The sequence below is a fragment of the Orbicella franksi genome, chromosome 5 (assembly GCF_964199315.1).
Source record: "Orbicella franksi chromosome 5, jaOrbFran1.1, whole genome shotgun sequence".
In the NCBI taxonomy this organism is placed as follows: Eukaryota; Metazoa; Cnidaria; class Anthozoa; order Scleractinia; family Merulinidae; genus Orbicella; species Orbicella franksi.
In genome coordinates, this window is record NC_138149.1 from 16,417,047 (window position 1) to 16,434,364 (window position 17,318).

The following is a 17,318-nucleotide window of genomic DNA, read 5'->3' on the forward strand; positions in this document are numbered from 1 at the left end:
GTTGTTCCTGTTTCCCCGAAATCACGTGACGCTTTGCAAAAAAAAAAAAAAAAAAAAAAAAAAAAAGGGTGGACCAGGTAAGGCTATCATTGTACCGGAATAGAAACATTTGTGTCGCGGTTCTTTTGTCCCTCCTCCACGACTTAACCAGTGAATAAAACCTTGCGACTCTAAAGATATAAGAGTTTCTTTTGACCTAAAGGAAGTGCACAGTTCCCTTAGAAATTGCTTGTTATGATTTCTCTTCCTCTGAGCTAATCCTGACCGAGTGGGAGTGAGGTGGCTGAGGCAACGTTTGCATATTTTATTGCTATTTAAACCTGTCAGAGCGTAACCCAAACACTGAATAAAAAGAAAGTGAAAACAACGTCGTTCAGCAACGCTTGGAAGCTTGATCGTGAAGAGAGAGAGCGATTTCATTCTACCATTCATTGAATTTCAATCGTAAAGATACAACCTTAAACAGGAAAAGCGTGGTACGAAGAAAGGGAAACACAATTCGCAAAAGATTTCTTGCCGGATATTTTTTTAAAATTCCCGTCAGTAGTTGTCTGCTGAATTCAAATCTACCATGCTTCGAGTCTTTATCTGCGGAGCCCACAGCGTCGGAAAGACAACTTTGGTGAACAAAGTTGGAAAAGAGATGAACTTACATATCCAAGCCGAAGTAGCAAGAAACGTTATCAAGGATTTAAATCTTCGACGAGAAGACTTCGACCCGAAGATTAATCCAACGAAGTTCGAGGAACTTCAAGAAAGAATTCTGGAAGCACAATGTGAAGTTGAGGAGTGCAATTCTAGAAATGAAACACCCTACATCGCCGACCGCGGTATTGACCCCTTGATATATTCACTGGTTTATCTCGGGGAAGAAAGCATGAAAAGACTTTCAAATCTGCCATCGGCTAAGGAGTGTATTAACAGGTACGTAATTTAAGGCGCGGGTTAAAAGCTACTTAGTACGGTAGTAGATCAGCATATTAAGTCCTTCTGTTACTGCACGAAAACGGCCAAAAATTAAATGAAAATCTTCATTCGAAAATGACTGATTCAAGTGTAGTGTTTGTTTATTTTTTTGTGATGGCTTCCAAATGATGGTGGTCCGGGAATTCAGAATGACGCCAACAAGCAGCGAAGCGGAACGCTGAAAGCCAATACATTTCTCATAAATAAAACGCTTCATGTGGAGATCACAACAAATTCTGTGTCGGGCTTACCTCCAGTGGAATCATTTGCCCATAATTCTGAATTTTGATGTCGCACAGATGCTTTACTTGCAAACTGTGAGTGTGATCGCTTCAAGCCACAATCAGATTTATACTTCCCAGACGGTCTGCTATGATTTCAATAATAACGTATTTACAACGGTTTGGAGGACAACATGTTCGGGGTTCTCTCCGAAGGTTTAGGGCATCTCTTTCTGTGGTCATTTGATAGAGTTGCCGTACCCAGTGATTCGCCTCGACTGCTCCAGTAGAGAGTACCTGACAAATTTTTTAATTTTTCAGTAGATGAAATAATCAGTTCCGCCAAGGGTTTTTTTTTTTCTTGTCATAGACAACAGTGACTTGATAATTAAATATATTCATTAAGACAATTCGGTTGTCGCTATATTTACAAATGCATCTTTACCAGTAATGGTAATTAGGTAGATTTTCCAATTTTCTTACCAAGAAGATACCTGCCGTATTAAAACAACAAATGGTACGACCAATAAAAAAATTGTGATTTTTACTTTTCGAAGATTCGTACACCTTGTCACCCTGTAGCAATCACTTATTATACAAGCAATTGCACGATCAGAAGATCACGCCAAAAGTTGTCTGCTTCGCTCGTGATCACCGCAATGATGACCCGTACCTCACCAGCATCAAATCAGCCAATTGCAGCATCTTATAAGACCTCATAAAGACGACTCGCAACTCCACTACCATATAACAGATATTCGAAAAGTACTAAAATGAAACAATATGAAGGTGCGAGTTGCCAAGGTATCCATTCTAAGGAGAAAAGAGTAACACCTATTGAAGAACTAAAAAACTAAAGGGTTTAAAGAGAGTTATTAATTTGATCTCTTTAGGCTTATTGTAATTTCAAAATCAATTCCTCTTCGTCTGGTGCTCCATTTCGCGACAAGCTTAGCTTCAAGGGTAATTGTTGATTCCGTCATAGCTTGATATGTTTGGGTTTGTTACTTAATTCTTCTCATTGTTATTGACTAGGAAACATACACGACACTTGAAAAATTGTACAGTCGGGACATCTAGGGGTATACTACGAACTCACCAAGTAACCAGCTCCCAGTGGCTTGATAGCTCAGTTGGTAGAGCACTGCACAGGTATCGCAGAGGTCATGGGTTCGAATCCGTTCAGGCCTGAACTTTTTTTTTTTTTTTTTTCAGGCTTTAATTTCACAACTGCTTAATTTGTTTGTATATCAACGATGATCAACGATGACTTCAGGACAAAGAACACAAATATGAGAATATGGTGACCTAAAATCTTTATTGGTGGTCATAAACAAGCTGCTTAAACAAGCAACCAGGAGGGGGGGGGGTTCTTTGAAAACGATTATACCTGGGTCAATTGTATTTTTAATAATAATAATAATAATAATAATAATAATGATGATAATAATACAATATATTTATATGGCGCAAATTCCATTTGTGTGTGTGTGAAAAGATTTCCATAGTCACATTGATAGAATGACCAATGACCAAAAGCAAGGTTTGCAAATCCGTTATGGAGAGAGCAAATACGCACGTTTCAAGAGCTGAATTTGACACTGCCTCTTGTTTTTTGAATTTATTAAGAAAGCTCATTCTGTGCCTTTATTCTATTCTCAGATACAAAAACTCTTTAATGTTCGTAGTGCGACCCTACCCAGAATGCTTACAGACAGATGACATTCGCCTCATCCCTAAGATGGAAGAGTTATTGCACTACACGAAGATGATGGAGAAAGTTCTTCAGGAGAATGAAATCCCTTATACTGTCATCGACGTGTTGGACTTGAAGAAAAGAGCTGACATTGTCAAGGAGAAAATACTGGAATACAAAGGTCTCAAAGTTACAACAAGGACAGATCGAGACACCTTTAATCGAGATGACTAGCCATCCTTTAATGAGAATTACAACACGCCTTTATAATTACACCTTTCCTTAGAAGAAGGCTTCTAAGTTGTGATTTGATGTTGAGGTTGCGAACCTCAGCCCACATTGTGTGTGCTCCATAATGTTTTCCTACCTCTGCAGATGACGACATAGAAATTATCATTTTTGTTCTATCTCTAATGCTAAGGGTCTGTCCCTATCCAAACGTCAGTAATGTAGAGTCCAGTCCTAGGGAAGCTTGATACTATCACAGTCTTGCTACTGCCCTTATAGACGGAGATGTGCTATCGAGCATTTTTTCAAAAATAATCCTAGCCTTGGTAAAGTGCGCTTTCGTTATTACTAAGGTGATAAGCATTCGAATACATTTAATTTGTTAATGGCTTCCCGTTACAATGCTAAGCCATGTGGTGAGAGACATTTTCTGTGGGAGCTTCTTCACCTAAAAGAGTCTCCCTAGGACTTGTCCGCCAGGTTTAAAATTCAATTTTCACCAAGTTTCCTCTATCCAGACTATTTTATCTTGTCATTTAACATTTATAACCCTGTTTATGTATAGATACTTTAGTAACTAGAATAAAGGGACGTCGAATCGTTGAAACATGTTCGCAATATAGGTTTTGTATTATGTCGTTAATATTTTTGCACGGGAAGAATTCATGAGGTGTAAAATTAGAGAATATATATGTCACCACATTTTTCGTGGATCTAATCTTGTTCATACCTGTAGATATCAAAGTGTGCAACCACTTGTAGTCAATAAAATGACCTGTACTTGTCAATATACCTTCATAAGGCTCTTATAATTTCTTTTTTCTGTTTTTTTTCGTGGCGTACCTGTAAACCAGCTTTTTAGCTAAGCGTACCGACCACGTTAAATATATTGATTTAATAATATATTGATAGAAATGTCTACTTTTTATCCTGACACAGTATTTCCGCCTTAAAAGTGTTCAGAAAAATCCTACAATCGTAGACTTTAAGCGCGCAATTCTGATTGACGGTCAACTCAGGGCTTCCTCACGTTTGACGTAACAAAGAAGGGGGAAAGAGAGACGGAACAAAGACATACATACATAAACTTTATTAACATGTCGAAATTTTTAGCGAGGAAATACCCCTCTACTAATTGGGGACACTTAATATGATAATTAAAAAACCTACAAACTAAAAAGAAAAAGTACTTTTATCAAGGAATTTCTTAAGATAAAACTACAAGTCAACTTTTAAGAGTGGCTTCACGAGATCGTTCAGAGAAGTATTGAAAATCTCTTAGTCTTCTAAGCGAAGAGGTACCGAGACTCTGGTCTCTGAGGCTTCAGTTTATTGTGCGGACTTCTCCGTTTTACTTGCACAGCCGCTTCTATTTCTACTTCTGCTTCTACTACTAGAGCACCATTCCTCAAGACCTGCAACTTGACTTACAAATGTACACGTACTTAAATAGCCTATCGGTAGCTATGTGTGGGCCACACGGGACGAACTGACCCTGGAGGATTAAACATCTTTTTTAGAAAACTAACCCTAACACTATCACACGACTTTCAGAAGCGAACTTCAAAGTTCTTGAAACAACCAATAGAACTAAAGTTTGGAGAACAGAAACCTAAACAGGATCTTTGTGGGAGATTTAGACCAAGGCCAGTAGACAAATCCAAACATGACCATCGATGGGGTACTGTTTGGAGCTTAAGTACTCTTGGTAAACTAAGATAAACAACTTGAAGTGATAAGACTCACTGTGTGGGCAGTCGGGCCCTAGAATCACAAGACTAATGTGGTAACTACAAAATGCAGTGATAAGCAATCAATAATCAAACATCGAAAAAAATTAATTCTATACAAGTTTTTTGAGCTTTATAGCAGAAGTACCCGGTCCAATAATAGGACGTTCCTGCAATGGAACAATCTGATTGGTTCATTTTAGTTTTTGCATTTAACCGGCTGAACCAACTTACTGAGCAATATTTATGCCAAGGATGATTTACGTGTCACAGATCTAATAGAGCTGAGAAAATGTTTTCATCTGTTCAACATTTTTTCATCTCATATTTTTACCACTTAAGTTATGACACAGACTGTACATGCATGGGTTCTCGCTTTCTTTTTCTTCTTCTCGGTCTTGAGTTGAGATCATTGGAAGTCAGCTTTAAATAAACAAGAGACCAATTATTTGTTTGCTTGCATGTTGCATAAGGCATCCCATTGTTGTCATTGTTGCGTTTATAGCGGGAGAACGTTTGTCTCACATGGTCCCCGCTTCTAGTTAGAATTTGATGCCTATGTTACCCGTTTGTTCATTTTGTCTTTGGCGAAACCACCCGCTAGATTTCTGAGAACATATTCCATAAGTTTTAGGCAGCCTAAAGTCGCTGGTTAGAATCCGGTTTATCTTTAACTTTGATTTTACTCATTCGAATTATAAACCATATTTGTTTTTGTATATTCTAAACAGTCATTTGATAATCTCGAATTTCTAACTTTTTTTTTCTCGAATTTCTAACTAGGACAAGCTAGAGCTTGCGATAGTCGAAGTGACTCCGATCATGATGATAAAGCTACCAAACAACAACGAAAGAAATGAACCATACCAAGACATGTTCTTAAAACTGCCGTAACATGACTTAGCACTTTAGTCTTTAATAACCAGATGTGGCATTTCTGACCTTTAGCAAATTCGTACGAAGAAGAATAAAATCCACACCAGGCTATTAAATGTTATCGTAAACGTTTTCCACAGAACTCAAGGTTTATCCATCAAATCCCCCAGCCACGTCCAGTTATTTTATCATGATGGTCAATAACTTAATTAGACCAGGGTTTCTCTTTTTTACCAAATTGCTTCAGATTCTGCTTTAAATTTCCTTTGTTTCAAACTGGTTCTACAACTTGCCAACTCTCCCACGGTCCCCGCTATGAGCCTGAATTTGATCCCCAAACCAGGCCAATCATTTTATTTTACTTTGTTAAGCCACCAGCCAAATTGCGAAGAACATGAGCGTTGCATGGATCCTCTGGTTAACAAATATTGCGCCAGCTAAAGATTGGAAAACTGTGTACCCTCGTTTCAATAAGTATTACAGTTCTAAGAGCTTTTGGATTAAAATGGAATCTCACGATATCTATATCCTTATGTGCCTTTGTGACATGATCTTATGACTTTATGTGCCATTATCCCGGCGGTAACACTGAAAGCTTGAATTTTGGTTTCACCTTCCATGAGTCACTACAGCGTAGTCTCACAAGTAGTCATCAACAACCAATAGCAAAGAAACATGTCGCCGTATTCAATGAAGTCACGGGCTTTTGTTCTCGGCGTTCTTGAGAGGACAAAATATTGTGTTTGACCTGTCTTACTCGTCGGACTTGCTTTGAAGCGCACAGTCAAATTTCCCACAGAATTGTTTCCTTGCATCCAAATCGTGGTAAGTTGATAAATGTTATGTTCCGTTTCTTTGTTTGAGAGGTTTATTGCAAGTGTTTCTACATGTTGTTTCTCAATTAGGTTTTTCACTTTGTCGTTTTAACAGGGCTTGGGCTTGATTTGTTAATTTTTTTTTCTTTTTTGCTGCTGTTGTTGCTTTTGCTGTTGTCGGTTTTTTTTTTAAATCAGATAATCACATTTTTCAATCAGATAATCAAAACACCACTTCTGCTGATTTACCGTCCATTTTCCCACGCATCGTCGATCGATTTATTATTAACAAGGAGCAATAGAACTTTCGAATCAGTTTTCTCACTCTGGGTTAGATGACCAGTTTGATGTGAAGCTTATCCGGTAAATCTCTATCCAATCTATCACCAGTGACACGTTGATTCTAGAGAGTCAAAGAATAAAAGAGGAAAAAATAAGAGAAGTCTTTGGGGGTTTTTTTGGAATTGGAATTTGATCTTTGAATAGAAAATCATCCCCATTTTCCTTCTAAAGCTCACCTGTTATCGACATCTAGTATCTTATCTACAATTCAGTTTATTTAACGTGATTATAGCGCACACACGTGATTTACGTTAGGCTAATGAGTAGTCTCCGGATATTTTCAAGTGGTGATTATTTAGTCGAGTTCTAAAACCGACTTTGTGTCCTGGCACCAGGCAGTGTTCGTTTCTTACATTTATTTTTCTCTTAAACAGTTGAGTAATTTGTGAATTCAAGTTAATTAACCCTTTGCGTACCAAGTGGCCATATGTGGCCACTTAAATACAGGCCCCATTCGGGCGTCCTTGAAAGAGGGATTTTAGGGGCTGGAAACTAATGCTACATTTTGGTTTAGACTACACAAAGTAGTTCTTCAGTTTTTTCGAAAATTTCTTCAATCGAGCGGGTTTTTAGCGAATTTTGCGAGTTTTCTTTTAGTTAAACGTTTTGAGCGAGGTGATTTAAAAATGGCGGCTCTTCGAGATGATGCTACACTAGATTTTAGCGTTCAAAACGATGTTGAAATTCAATTTATCGACGAAGAAGACTTCCCACTTGCTAATTTAAACGAGCACCGAGCCTCTGATCAGGAATTTTACTCTGGTGCATCTGAATCAAGCTCAGAGGATTCTAGTGAAGAGTCCGCAGAGGACGAAAACACTGAGACTGAAGTGCAATTTCCTGAAGAATGGTCAAGAACGGTCGAACGCAGAGTAGATATTGACTTCAGTGAAGAACCAGGAATACCGGTAAATGTCAACACAAGAAACCTGAAATGTTTGGATTTCTTTGAGCTCTTTTTTACACAAGAGGTATGGCAGTTGTTAGTTAGTCAAACTAATTTGTATGCAGAGCAGAAGAGAGGGCCAGCAGAAAGCTCTGCATGGTATCCAGTAACAGAAGATGAAATGAAGGCTTGGATTAGTCTTTATCTAAATATGGGGCTGGTAACTAAACCAAGTCTTAATTCTTACTGGAGCACTGATCCCATCCTAAGTTCTCCTTTCTTCCCATCTGTGATGTCCAGGACACGTTTCCTGCAAATCTTGCGGTACTTGCACTTTGCCGACAACACCCGTGCCCCCCCCAAGAGATTCTGAAGATTACAATAAGCTGTACAAAATTCAGCCTTTCCTGGATTTGCTTATAGCAAGGTTTCAGGCAGTTTACACACCTGAGAGGCAACTTGCCATAGATGAGACTTTAATTAAGTTCAAAGGCAAAGTGCACTTCAGACAATTTATTCCTATAAAGCCAGGAAGATTCGGGATAAAGGCTTTCACCCTGGCAGAGTCCAGCAGTGGTTATGTATTGAATAGCAAGATTTACACTGGCAAGGAAAACAATGAGGTTCAGAGAGATTTAGGGAGGAAGGCAGTTATGTCTGTGTTGGAACCTTATCTAGATAAAGGATTCTATGCCTTCATGGACAATTATTATACATCTGTAGCCTTGTTTGAGGAGCTAGAAGTAAGGAAAACACTTGCATGTGGCACTGTAAGGTCCAACAGGGTACACTTGCCAAAGGAGATTTGTGGTGTCAAAGAAAAGGCAGTGAAAGATCTTGTAAGAGGGCAGTGTCTGTACAGGCAAAAGGGAAATTTGACTTGCGTGACATGGCGTGACAGGAAGCCAGTTAGTGTTTTAGCTACCCTTCCCACCAGCACAATTGACTCAAGCACAGTGCAGCGGTCAGTCAAAACAAACGGGAAGTGGGAAAAGAAGGAATTCAATCGACCAGGTGTAATTGACCTCTACAACACCTACATGGGTGGCGTAGATGTGTCTGACCAGAGAAGTGTTGCATATGCTAGACTAATGAAGGGGTCAGTCTGGTATTACAAAATTTTCTTTTACATGATAGAGGTGTGTGTATCAAATGCACATATTCTCCACACCAGGTCACAAAATCATGTCAGTAAAAGAGCTCTAGAGTTTAGAATGCAACTGATCAGTGAATTAGTTCAAGGCAAGTGCTTCCGGAAGGACACAGGATTAGTGCAGACCCCTGTTCCTATCCCTGATATAAGGTTCAATCGTGATCATTTTCATTACCCTGTAAGTAACGAAACACGATCAACCTGCAAGGTGCATGTTCAGAAAGTTAAAACAATATACAGCTGTGCCATTTGTGGTGTGAGAATGTGTCCTGAGCCATGCTTTCAAAGATACCACACAATGCAAGACTATTTCTTTGAAGATGAAAGTCGAAATGGCCCCAGGCGGCTGAAAGAAGGAAGAGGGAGGCCATATCAAAGAGGGAGAAGGAGAACATTAAGAAACTAACTCTGTATTGCTTAAAAGCCTGTTTATGAGCTACTGAGGCACAAGATTAGTGGTTGTATAACCCACAGAGGAACTCTTTGTATCTTAAGAATATTTCTTATGATGTTTTTATTTTAAGAATTTTTTCCTTGTAATAGGAAGTTATAATTTGTCTTAAATTCTCCCAATTGGGGTATATTGTCCTAAAAAATATTGCTTATCCCTTGAAACATTGTAGAAAGTTGATTAGGATTGGAAATAGTTGGATTTTTTTCTTGAGAGCAAGTGATTTCAAATTTTCTTAAAAAATGTGCATAATTATGAAAATTATGCCTGTCATGACGTCACAATTTTGACATGTGTCATAATTTGTATACTTGACGTGAAAGAATATTTAATGTACTTTCTAAATATATATGGTTTTATAGGGTTTTATTGTAAAGAATGAGCTTGACAAGCATTTTTGTAATATATACTCATTTTTGGGACAAATAAATACCACCCCCCTTGGTATACAAAGGGTTAATATTAATACGCTGACGAATGTAATCAATATTATTGTTGTTATTCTACTTAGAAATACTGTGCAAGCCTGAACGAACTCTTTTTTTTAAGAGTTTTAACTTTAGCGCTTTACAATTATTTTAAAAACCACCTTTGTGTTTTCTTTCTTGTTTTTCACTTGAATCTCCATATATTTATACCCATGGGTCCTCTCTTGTTTACGGGTTTTAGGTTTGTGTTTTGAAAACACTTTTTCGTGATGTTCCATTTTCTAATATTAGACCAAAGTGCAAAGTTTCAAGTCGAAAAATAAAGTTGTGAAACAACTAACACCAAACTTTTGTCAACTACTATCACTACCCTTAAACCACGAGGAACTAACTAAAATCTTTTTCGAGCTCGGGTAGATGAATTATCTCTATTGTTGAAACTACAATGTGAAACTGAAGAAACTTGATACCAAAGATCATGAGTAATCGTCAACCAATAGCAAGGTAACATGTCATGTTATTCAATGAAGTCAGGTTTTGTTCTTGGCGGTCTTGAATAAATAGAACATTGTGTTTTAAGTCTCTTGATATTCGGACTTAGGTGTAATTCCCACATCATCGTTTTGCAGTTTCTCAATCGTGGTAAGTTCTCTTCTATAGAGTATGTGAGCTGATTCTCTGTACTACATGTTTATAGCCTGTGTTTTGCAAAAAGCACGGTTAATCTTCATTTTGTAGTTTTAAGGGGGTTAGGGCCTGACTTCGAAGTTAATCATGATATGGAATATAAGATTTGTGATCATCATACTAACACCATGTTAATTTGCTATTATGAAGTTACTTAGAGTTGCAGACTTCATCCTTTCATCTGGCTCCGCGTTCCTTCCTAATCATTGTTTTTCCTATGGATCTTTTCCTGAAATCGAATTCTTAATGCAGGCCATTTTTTAAAAAAGACATCTGCCAAATCCGCATCAAAAATAGATTGATCCTCACCCTCGACGAAAGAAATAGCAAACATCTTGGCCACCTTTTAATGTCCAAAACGTCGTTTTATTTAGTTGAAAGTTAGTGGTGAAAATCTTATTATAGACAACTTGAACAAGGTGTTCAATTTTCGACAATGCTTTCATAAATGATCAGTTTTTTTTAACAATTTTGCACCGTTTAAACAAAACATTGCTGAATTTCATCTTATAAATAACGTTCGCTATTAATTAATCTGAAGAAGGCCAAAAGAACAAGAAGTGAAAGAATTTCACATTCAGAGAAATCTTCACGGTGTCGGTTCGAAACCCGCTTTGTATTGAAATTTCTATCCCGGCTCTTCAAATGGTCAACTTACACAATTTTAAAACCAGAACTGTAATTTATGACTAACATTGCATGACCACTAAATTCCAAAGTATCTTCCCACATGTAGACCTGGCTTTCCGTTGGAATTTGATCCTAGGTGACCCGCTTTGTTCATTTTGCTTTTTGCAAAACCACCTGTTATTTCGGCTCTACAAACTCGCTAAGGCCTGCTATCAACCATAAGTTAATAAACAGCAAACTTTTTAAGAATACTAGCAATAATTGACAACGAACGTTCATTGACTATTATATCATTTCTACCTCATTTTCATTAATTTTTTTTATTTTATTTTTTTGCCATAACAACCCAGTGATTAACACCACGAGCTTTCCTTCCTATGAATTTTAATCCATAAACTAAAACTAAAATTTGCTTGAGTTTGCATGAGCTTTTTTGAGTTTTTGAGCTTTTTCGCGACAAAACTAACAACGAAACTAGAAACGAAGAAAAACTAAAAACGAAATTTTTTAGATTAGATGATTATCTTCCATTGTTAAAACTGAAAGACGGTAGTAACCTGATACGACCGATCACGCCATTAACATGAAGTCATCACCAACCAACAGCAAGTTAGCATGTCATCTTATTTAATGAAGTCAAGGGATTTGTTCCCGGTGGCTTTGAAAAAGAGAACATTTGTGTTTAAAATCTCTTACTTGTCGAACTTTTCTAAATTTATTTATTTAGACAGGTTGGGGCTAGATCTGTTCGAGGGTTTACACGTATTCATATTCATCTATTTATGTTATTGTTTTTGGTTGTTGCTATTAACTTCTTGTTTTCGAATTCGTCCATACTTTCGGCTTCTCAATCTTTTTAATGAAAAAATGTTTTCTGTGAATTATTGCTTACTTTAGTCGATCTTTATTTTCGAAAGACTGGCTTAAATTAGAGCAGTAGCACATTAAGCAATAAAACCAAACACAATAAAACACTAAGCAAAATATATTTAGATATAAAATTACACTAGGCATTGGTTTTCAACTACGACCACTTTTTCGATTGATTTGCCGTCCTTTTACTGTTGCAACTGGCATCAGAGACCCTACAGTATCGTCAATTTGCAGTTATAACAAAAGTTATAAAACTCCTGAAATCACTAATTGTTATTTTTCGTTAGATTTTAAAGATTTTTTAGGTCGGAGCTTCTCCAGTGAACCTCCAATTTAAATATCGCTTTTGTCCCGTGTCATCGCTATTGTCACGTGCTATACAAGAAGAAAACGAAAGAAATATTTGCAGGCTTTTTTAACGTGACTGGTATTAGAATTTGATCCTCAAAAAACAAATAGCGTTCATTTTCCCTGTTAAGACCACCTGTGAGAACTAACAACAAAAAGTTCTTCATCGTGGGCTATCGAGTTAACATCTAGTATCTTAGTTATATAGTCTAGCTTATTTAAGGTGATTATTTGTTTTGGGTTACACGCAACACTCGATGTTCCTGCTACATTTCTAGAACACCAGGCATTTTGTTTGTCCAAATTACTTACTAGACCTACTCCTCATTTGATGTTGTAAGTGATCATATATCATACGAAATCTTTGCCACCCAATAGTAAAACTACACGTCAGCTTATCATTCAATGACGTAATGTTTTCTTCTCTCTGCGATCTTTGGAGAAAAAAGTAATTTCCGTCCAACCGACTTGGTAAGAAGCAATTTATAATTTTGGGTTAATAATAAGTCCCTTCGACACCCCTTGATACCACTCAAAGAGAGTGTACATGGGTTGTAATACTGTTGGTCTTTAATACTTTAAAGTTCATTGTAGTTGTGTAGGCAGCTTAAGTAGCTGCGAAAATAAAGGCCAACAATTTTCAGATTTGGAAGGAATGCCCCTTAACGATGTTGGTGGAGGGTTCTAAATGCGTAGCCATCTAGCCAACTGATAGCTTGTCACACAGTGAGTTCGTGGTAATACTCGTTGAAGACAAGGACCGTGGGTGAATAAATAAATATCCATGTTGAAACTGCGGAAGAAAGATCCATATATCTGAAAATTCATCGCAGTTGTAGTTGGGAAAATAAATTCTGAAAGAATTTGGTTAGTTGCTTTATGCTGCAGGGAGGAGTACTGGCGGTGAACAGAACTAGGTTACCCGGGCAGATAAACAGACTTTTCCTTGTTCTCACAGCATGCAAACTATGAAATAATCTTCTTATTTCATTGTTAGATCTCTTCCATTGTTTTGGAGGGAATAGGGGTGTTTATACAAAAGTGGCCTTACAATGACCAATTCTGACGAACTTTGACTGACAGAGGCTGTTTCTATTAAACTATTTCAGCCAGTAAAGATGAAGTTTTGGATTGCTCTGCTGTTCCTTCACCTTATCCTGACTACTGTGTTTGCAGCAAGCATTAGTAAGATACGCCTTTTTTGTATTGGGGTGTGACATTGGCCGCTTTCTCATCTGTTTCCCTTTCAAAAATTCAGTATTAATTAATTTCAGAATTCTATGAGGCGAAGTCTAAATCTGTGTTTCAGAGTCCTGTACTACCAGAATCGTGAGGATCATTTTTTCCTGGAACCAATACGTTGGACTAAAATTATGCACACAAATGACAAAGTTCTCACGCGTAAAGCCTGGTTTTCACTACCGACGTAAGCACAAGCGCAAGCGCAAACGCAACTGATACGGATGACCCAAGTGAAAACGAAATTGGACGTAAACACAAACACAAACAAAACCATCGGAACCTTGCGCCATTTTAAAAAACTGTTTAGACGCGAGGTAATCTGGATCCAGGTGTTTTCATTGGCCAAACATTACCACGTGTGGTAAATATCCTTATGCTTGTGTTATGCCAGAGCGGTTTTTCGTTTTCACGTGTTGCAGCGCAAACGCAAGCATAAGCGCAAGCGCAAAAAAAGGAATAATTTTGATCCTTGTGCTTGTGCTTGTGTTTGCGTCGCTAGTGAAAACTAGTAGTATGTGTTTAGCGTTAAGTGATACGTGGTATGCTGTTGTTTAATTTTCTTCGTTTCTTGATTTCAGATGAGCCATTGAAACTGCAGCGAAGACAAGATGGCAAGACTGGTACAAAACGTGGTAAGTAAAAGCCAAAGTGGTTTTTTTGTTTGTTTTTTTTTTCTTTGTTTGTTTGTTTGTTTTTTGCACCTTTTGAAAGTATAAACTTAATGTGAGTGAATATGACTGATCAACAGCTGACTAACACATTATGTTATTAGTCTCTAAAGGAATATTGGACTCCGTAGTAAGGCAAATGGAGCACTAACTGGTTATGATATTGAAGTTAATGTAGTTGATTGCCGTAGTAAATTTGGAAAACTGGTGTTTCTAACCTTAGTCCTTCGTCGAAGCAAAATGGGGAATGTTGCGTTGATACGCGTGTGTGTATATATTTAACAATTATTCGCCGAGGGCGAAGTGAACATTGGTGAATATTCACCTCGACTTCGTCTCGGTAAATATTCACCAACGTTCAGTGAGCCTGAGGCAAATAATTTCAGAGGTGAATATCAAGTACTACAGAATAACGGACTAAAACATAAAAACACAGACGCAATTTAACAAATTGACGTCAGATTTTCATGTGTCTGTCTTGTTATTGATCATGAATTTCGTCATAACATTGTCAAAGTAGCTGCGGATCCACAGTGCGATAGCCAAGTGGATCCGCAAACTACGAACAATGTTTTGACGAAATTCTTTGTCAATAACAGGACAGACGCATGAAAATCTGACGTCAATTTGTTTTTTCAGATCATGGTCTCTTGGTTTTTTTACAATAACAAATTGTCAAATTGTCCGCTGTCGCTCGTTGACGCATCGCATAAATTATAAATTCCCGTGTCTTTCCGCTTATGGACAATGAACATTAGCTAATGAGCGCGCGAGAATTTCTGCAGTTATCGTAAAAAATAAAGAATTGTTCAAACAATCAGATTGCTTGAAACTCTTTGTTCAGCTCTGAAATTATACTAAACTAGGATATGAAGTAAAAATATTGGAGAAACCATGGAAACGGAACTGAATCAATGCGTAAGTCTCAATACAGTGTTTCTGTTGTTGTTGTTGTCGTCGTTGTTGTCGTTGTCTTTTTTCCTGGACCCCATCTAACATTTACAATCAGCGTTTCATTAAAATCAACTTTTGATTGGAAGGAATTAAAACTGAAAATCTTCAACAATTTTTTAAACGCCGCTTTTTTGTCACGATGCGCCCTCGCCGACATAGGTTAGAGGGAACGGGTTTCCTGCAGTGGAAAAACTGGCCATTTACCAAAATTGGTTATTGTTTCAACAAGGATGGACTCAGTAAACAACTGTAAGGCCATGACGATAACTTGTGCTCCGTAATAAGATACCTACACTGCAGACTGTTTGTACAGGTAATCACATGATTTCCAGTGCAATTTGGAATAAATAAGTACAAGTAAATTTTTCAAAGGCTAACATTCTTCGAAAATGTTTATTTGTTTCAAATTGCACGAGAATAGTCATGTGATTACTTCTTGTGATAAACTTGAAAACATACTATTTAAGGTCTTAGTTTACATATTGTTTCCTCAATGTTCGAAAGTCTTCGCAACCTTCGAGTGATCTTCGAAAATCTTCGTTTATCTTCGGAAATCTTTGAAAGGCTTCCGATGATTGTCGGGGGCTTTTGGAAATGCTCGGTTGATATTCGTTGACCTTGGGAAGGGTTTGGGTGAGCTTCGGCCACCTTCGAAATACCTCAGATAATCGTCCATAGTCTTCGAGTGTCTTCGTACTAAATTTGGATGTCTTCGCTGTAATCTGCTCTGGTGTTCAAACTTGCACTAGTGTTACATGAAGACTGCACTCTTTTTTTAGCCAATCAGAATCCATCAGAATCGACATACTGTGTTTTATTAAACCACAGTAAATGTATCTTCTGTTTTAATCAGCAGGTACCGCAGTTGAAGACCATCAGAGGTTGATTAGAGTAGAGCGTAAGTATAAAATCGTAATTATTTTACTTGTCCGAGGCTTCACTGGATTATTACTTTATGTTTTTTTTTTTATTTCGCCATGTTGATAGGAACAACCAATACGGCTGAAATAATAGGCGGAATTGACAAAGATTTTCAAGTCAATCAAAGTCTCATAAACTAACGGCAATTTTTGCCATTTTTACGCAAACCTTAGAGAGTCTTACTTAGTTATGGGATCGTGTGAATGATATGATAACAAAAGGTCTAACTAACACTGTATAGGTCTGTAAACAGTCAAGACAAAATGATCTCCTCTTGATACAGTATAAAGATAATTTAGTCCTCCCGGTTTAAAGGAATAATGAGTTAAATGTAATATACCGTACTGATTACTCAACACCCCCAAGAAATGTGTTTATAATGGGTTACGTAATTTTGTCCCTAGGGCCTTATGTATACATATTGCGTTGCCTCCGTTATATTCATTCGTGTCATGCGACCGCCTCTTCGCCCTCTAAATTAAATACCCATTAAGAGCCGTGGGTGTTTTCATATTTCTATCTACAAGCGTTTATGGGTACTGGCTTATCAAGTTATTGTATATAAAATCTTACACTACCTGATGTTCAATTTTTTTGTCAGCCTTTTTGTCATCGAAGAAGGTCTTACACTGCTCGTGTTGGCACATCTTTAAAGTGGTTGCATATTACATGATAAATATCATATATTTGGTTGAGCGGGTAGTGAATTCGAATATAAATACTTAATAAATTACAACCCCGCCTCACGACGGCCTCAATATGCATCATTTTCTGTTGAAAGACTTGACTCTTAGTGATTTTCTTCTTTAGGGACCTCTTGAATACGACCGTCCTGTCTGAACCCGTCCATACCACTAGCTCGGCTTTTGGCAGAAAGATAGACTTAAGATTAACGGAGTTCTATCGCATTTCAGATTTCAACCTAGAAAGAAAAAAAATACTTATCACAGACAGGTGAACAATAAACATGTAAGCCGAGATGAATGGACTCTGGAGATTTGCTCAGTCATATATTTGATTAAATTGAAATTATTATTTTATCAATTTAAAAAAATGTGAGAATTTTACAATGGTTAGTCTTAAATACGTACATTTTGTCCCTGCCAAGGGACTCATCAGATTCCCTTATTAACAATTCAATTCAATTGAACTCGAGATAGGTACATTGGGGTAATAGGTAAGGGTGACGGATATTATCATACA

The 17,318-nt window shown here is 37.4% G+C and overlaps 1 protein-coding gene across 2 annotated transcripts; it reads left to right on the forward strand.

Annotated features, from left to right (window-relative positions):
- Positions 1-98: 98 nt before the first annotated feature.
- LOC145486408 (uncharacterized) lies at positions 99-11,599 on the forward strand. 2 transcript variants are annotated; one of them, XR_014049283.1, is made up of 3 exons: positions 99-924; positions 2,850-5,796; positions 11,588-11,599. XR_014049283.1 is itself a non-coding variant. In XM_081465064.1 (2 exons), the coding sequence occupies exons 1-2, from the start codon at positions 572-574 to the stop codon at positions 3,115-3,117; spliced, it is 621 nt and encodes a 206-aa protein (XP_081321190.1). In that variant the 5' UTR covers positions 99-571; the 3' UTR covers positions 3,118-7,272. The 2 variants fall into 2 exon arrangements, 1 of the variants encoding a protein (XP_081321190.1); XM_081465064.1 differs by lacking the exon at positions 11,588-11,599 and having other exon boundaries at positions 2,850-7,272.
- The last annotated feature ends 5,719 nt before the right edge of the window (positions 11,600-17,318 follow it).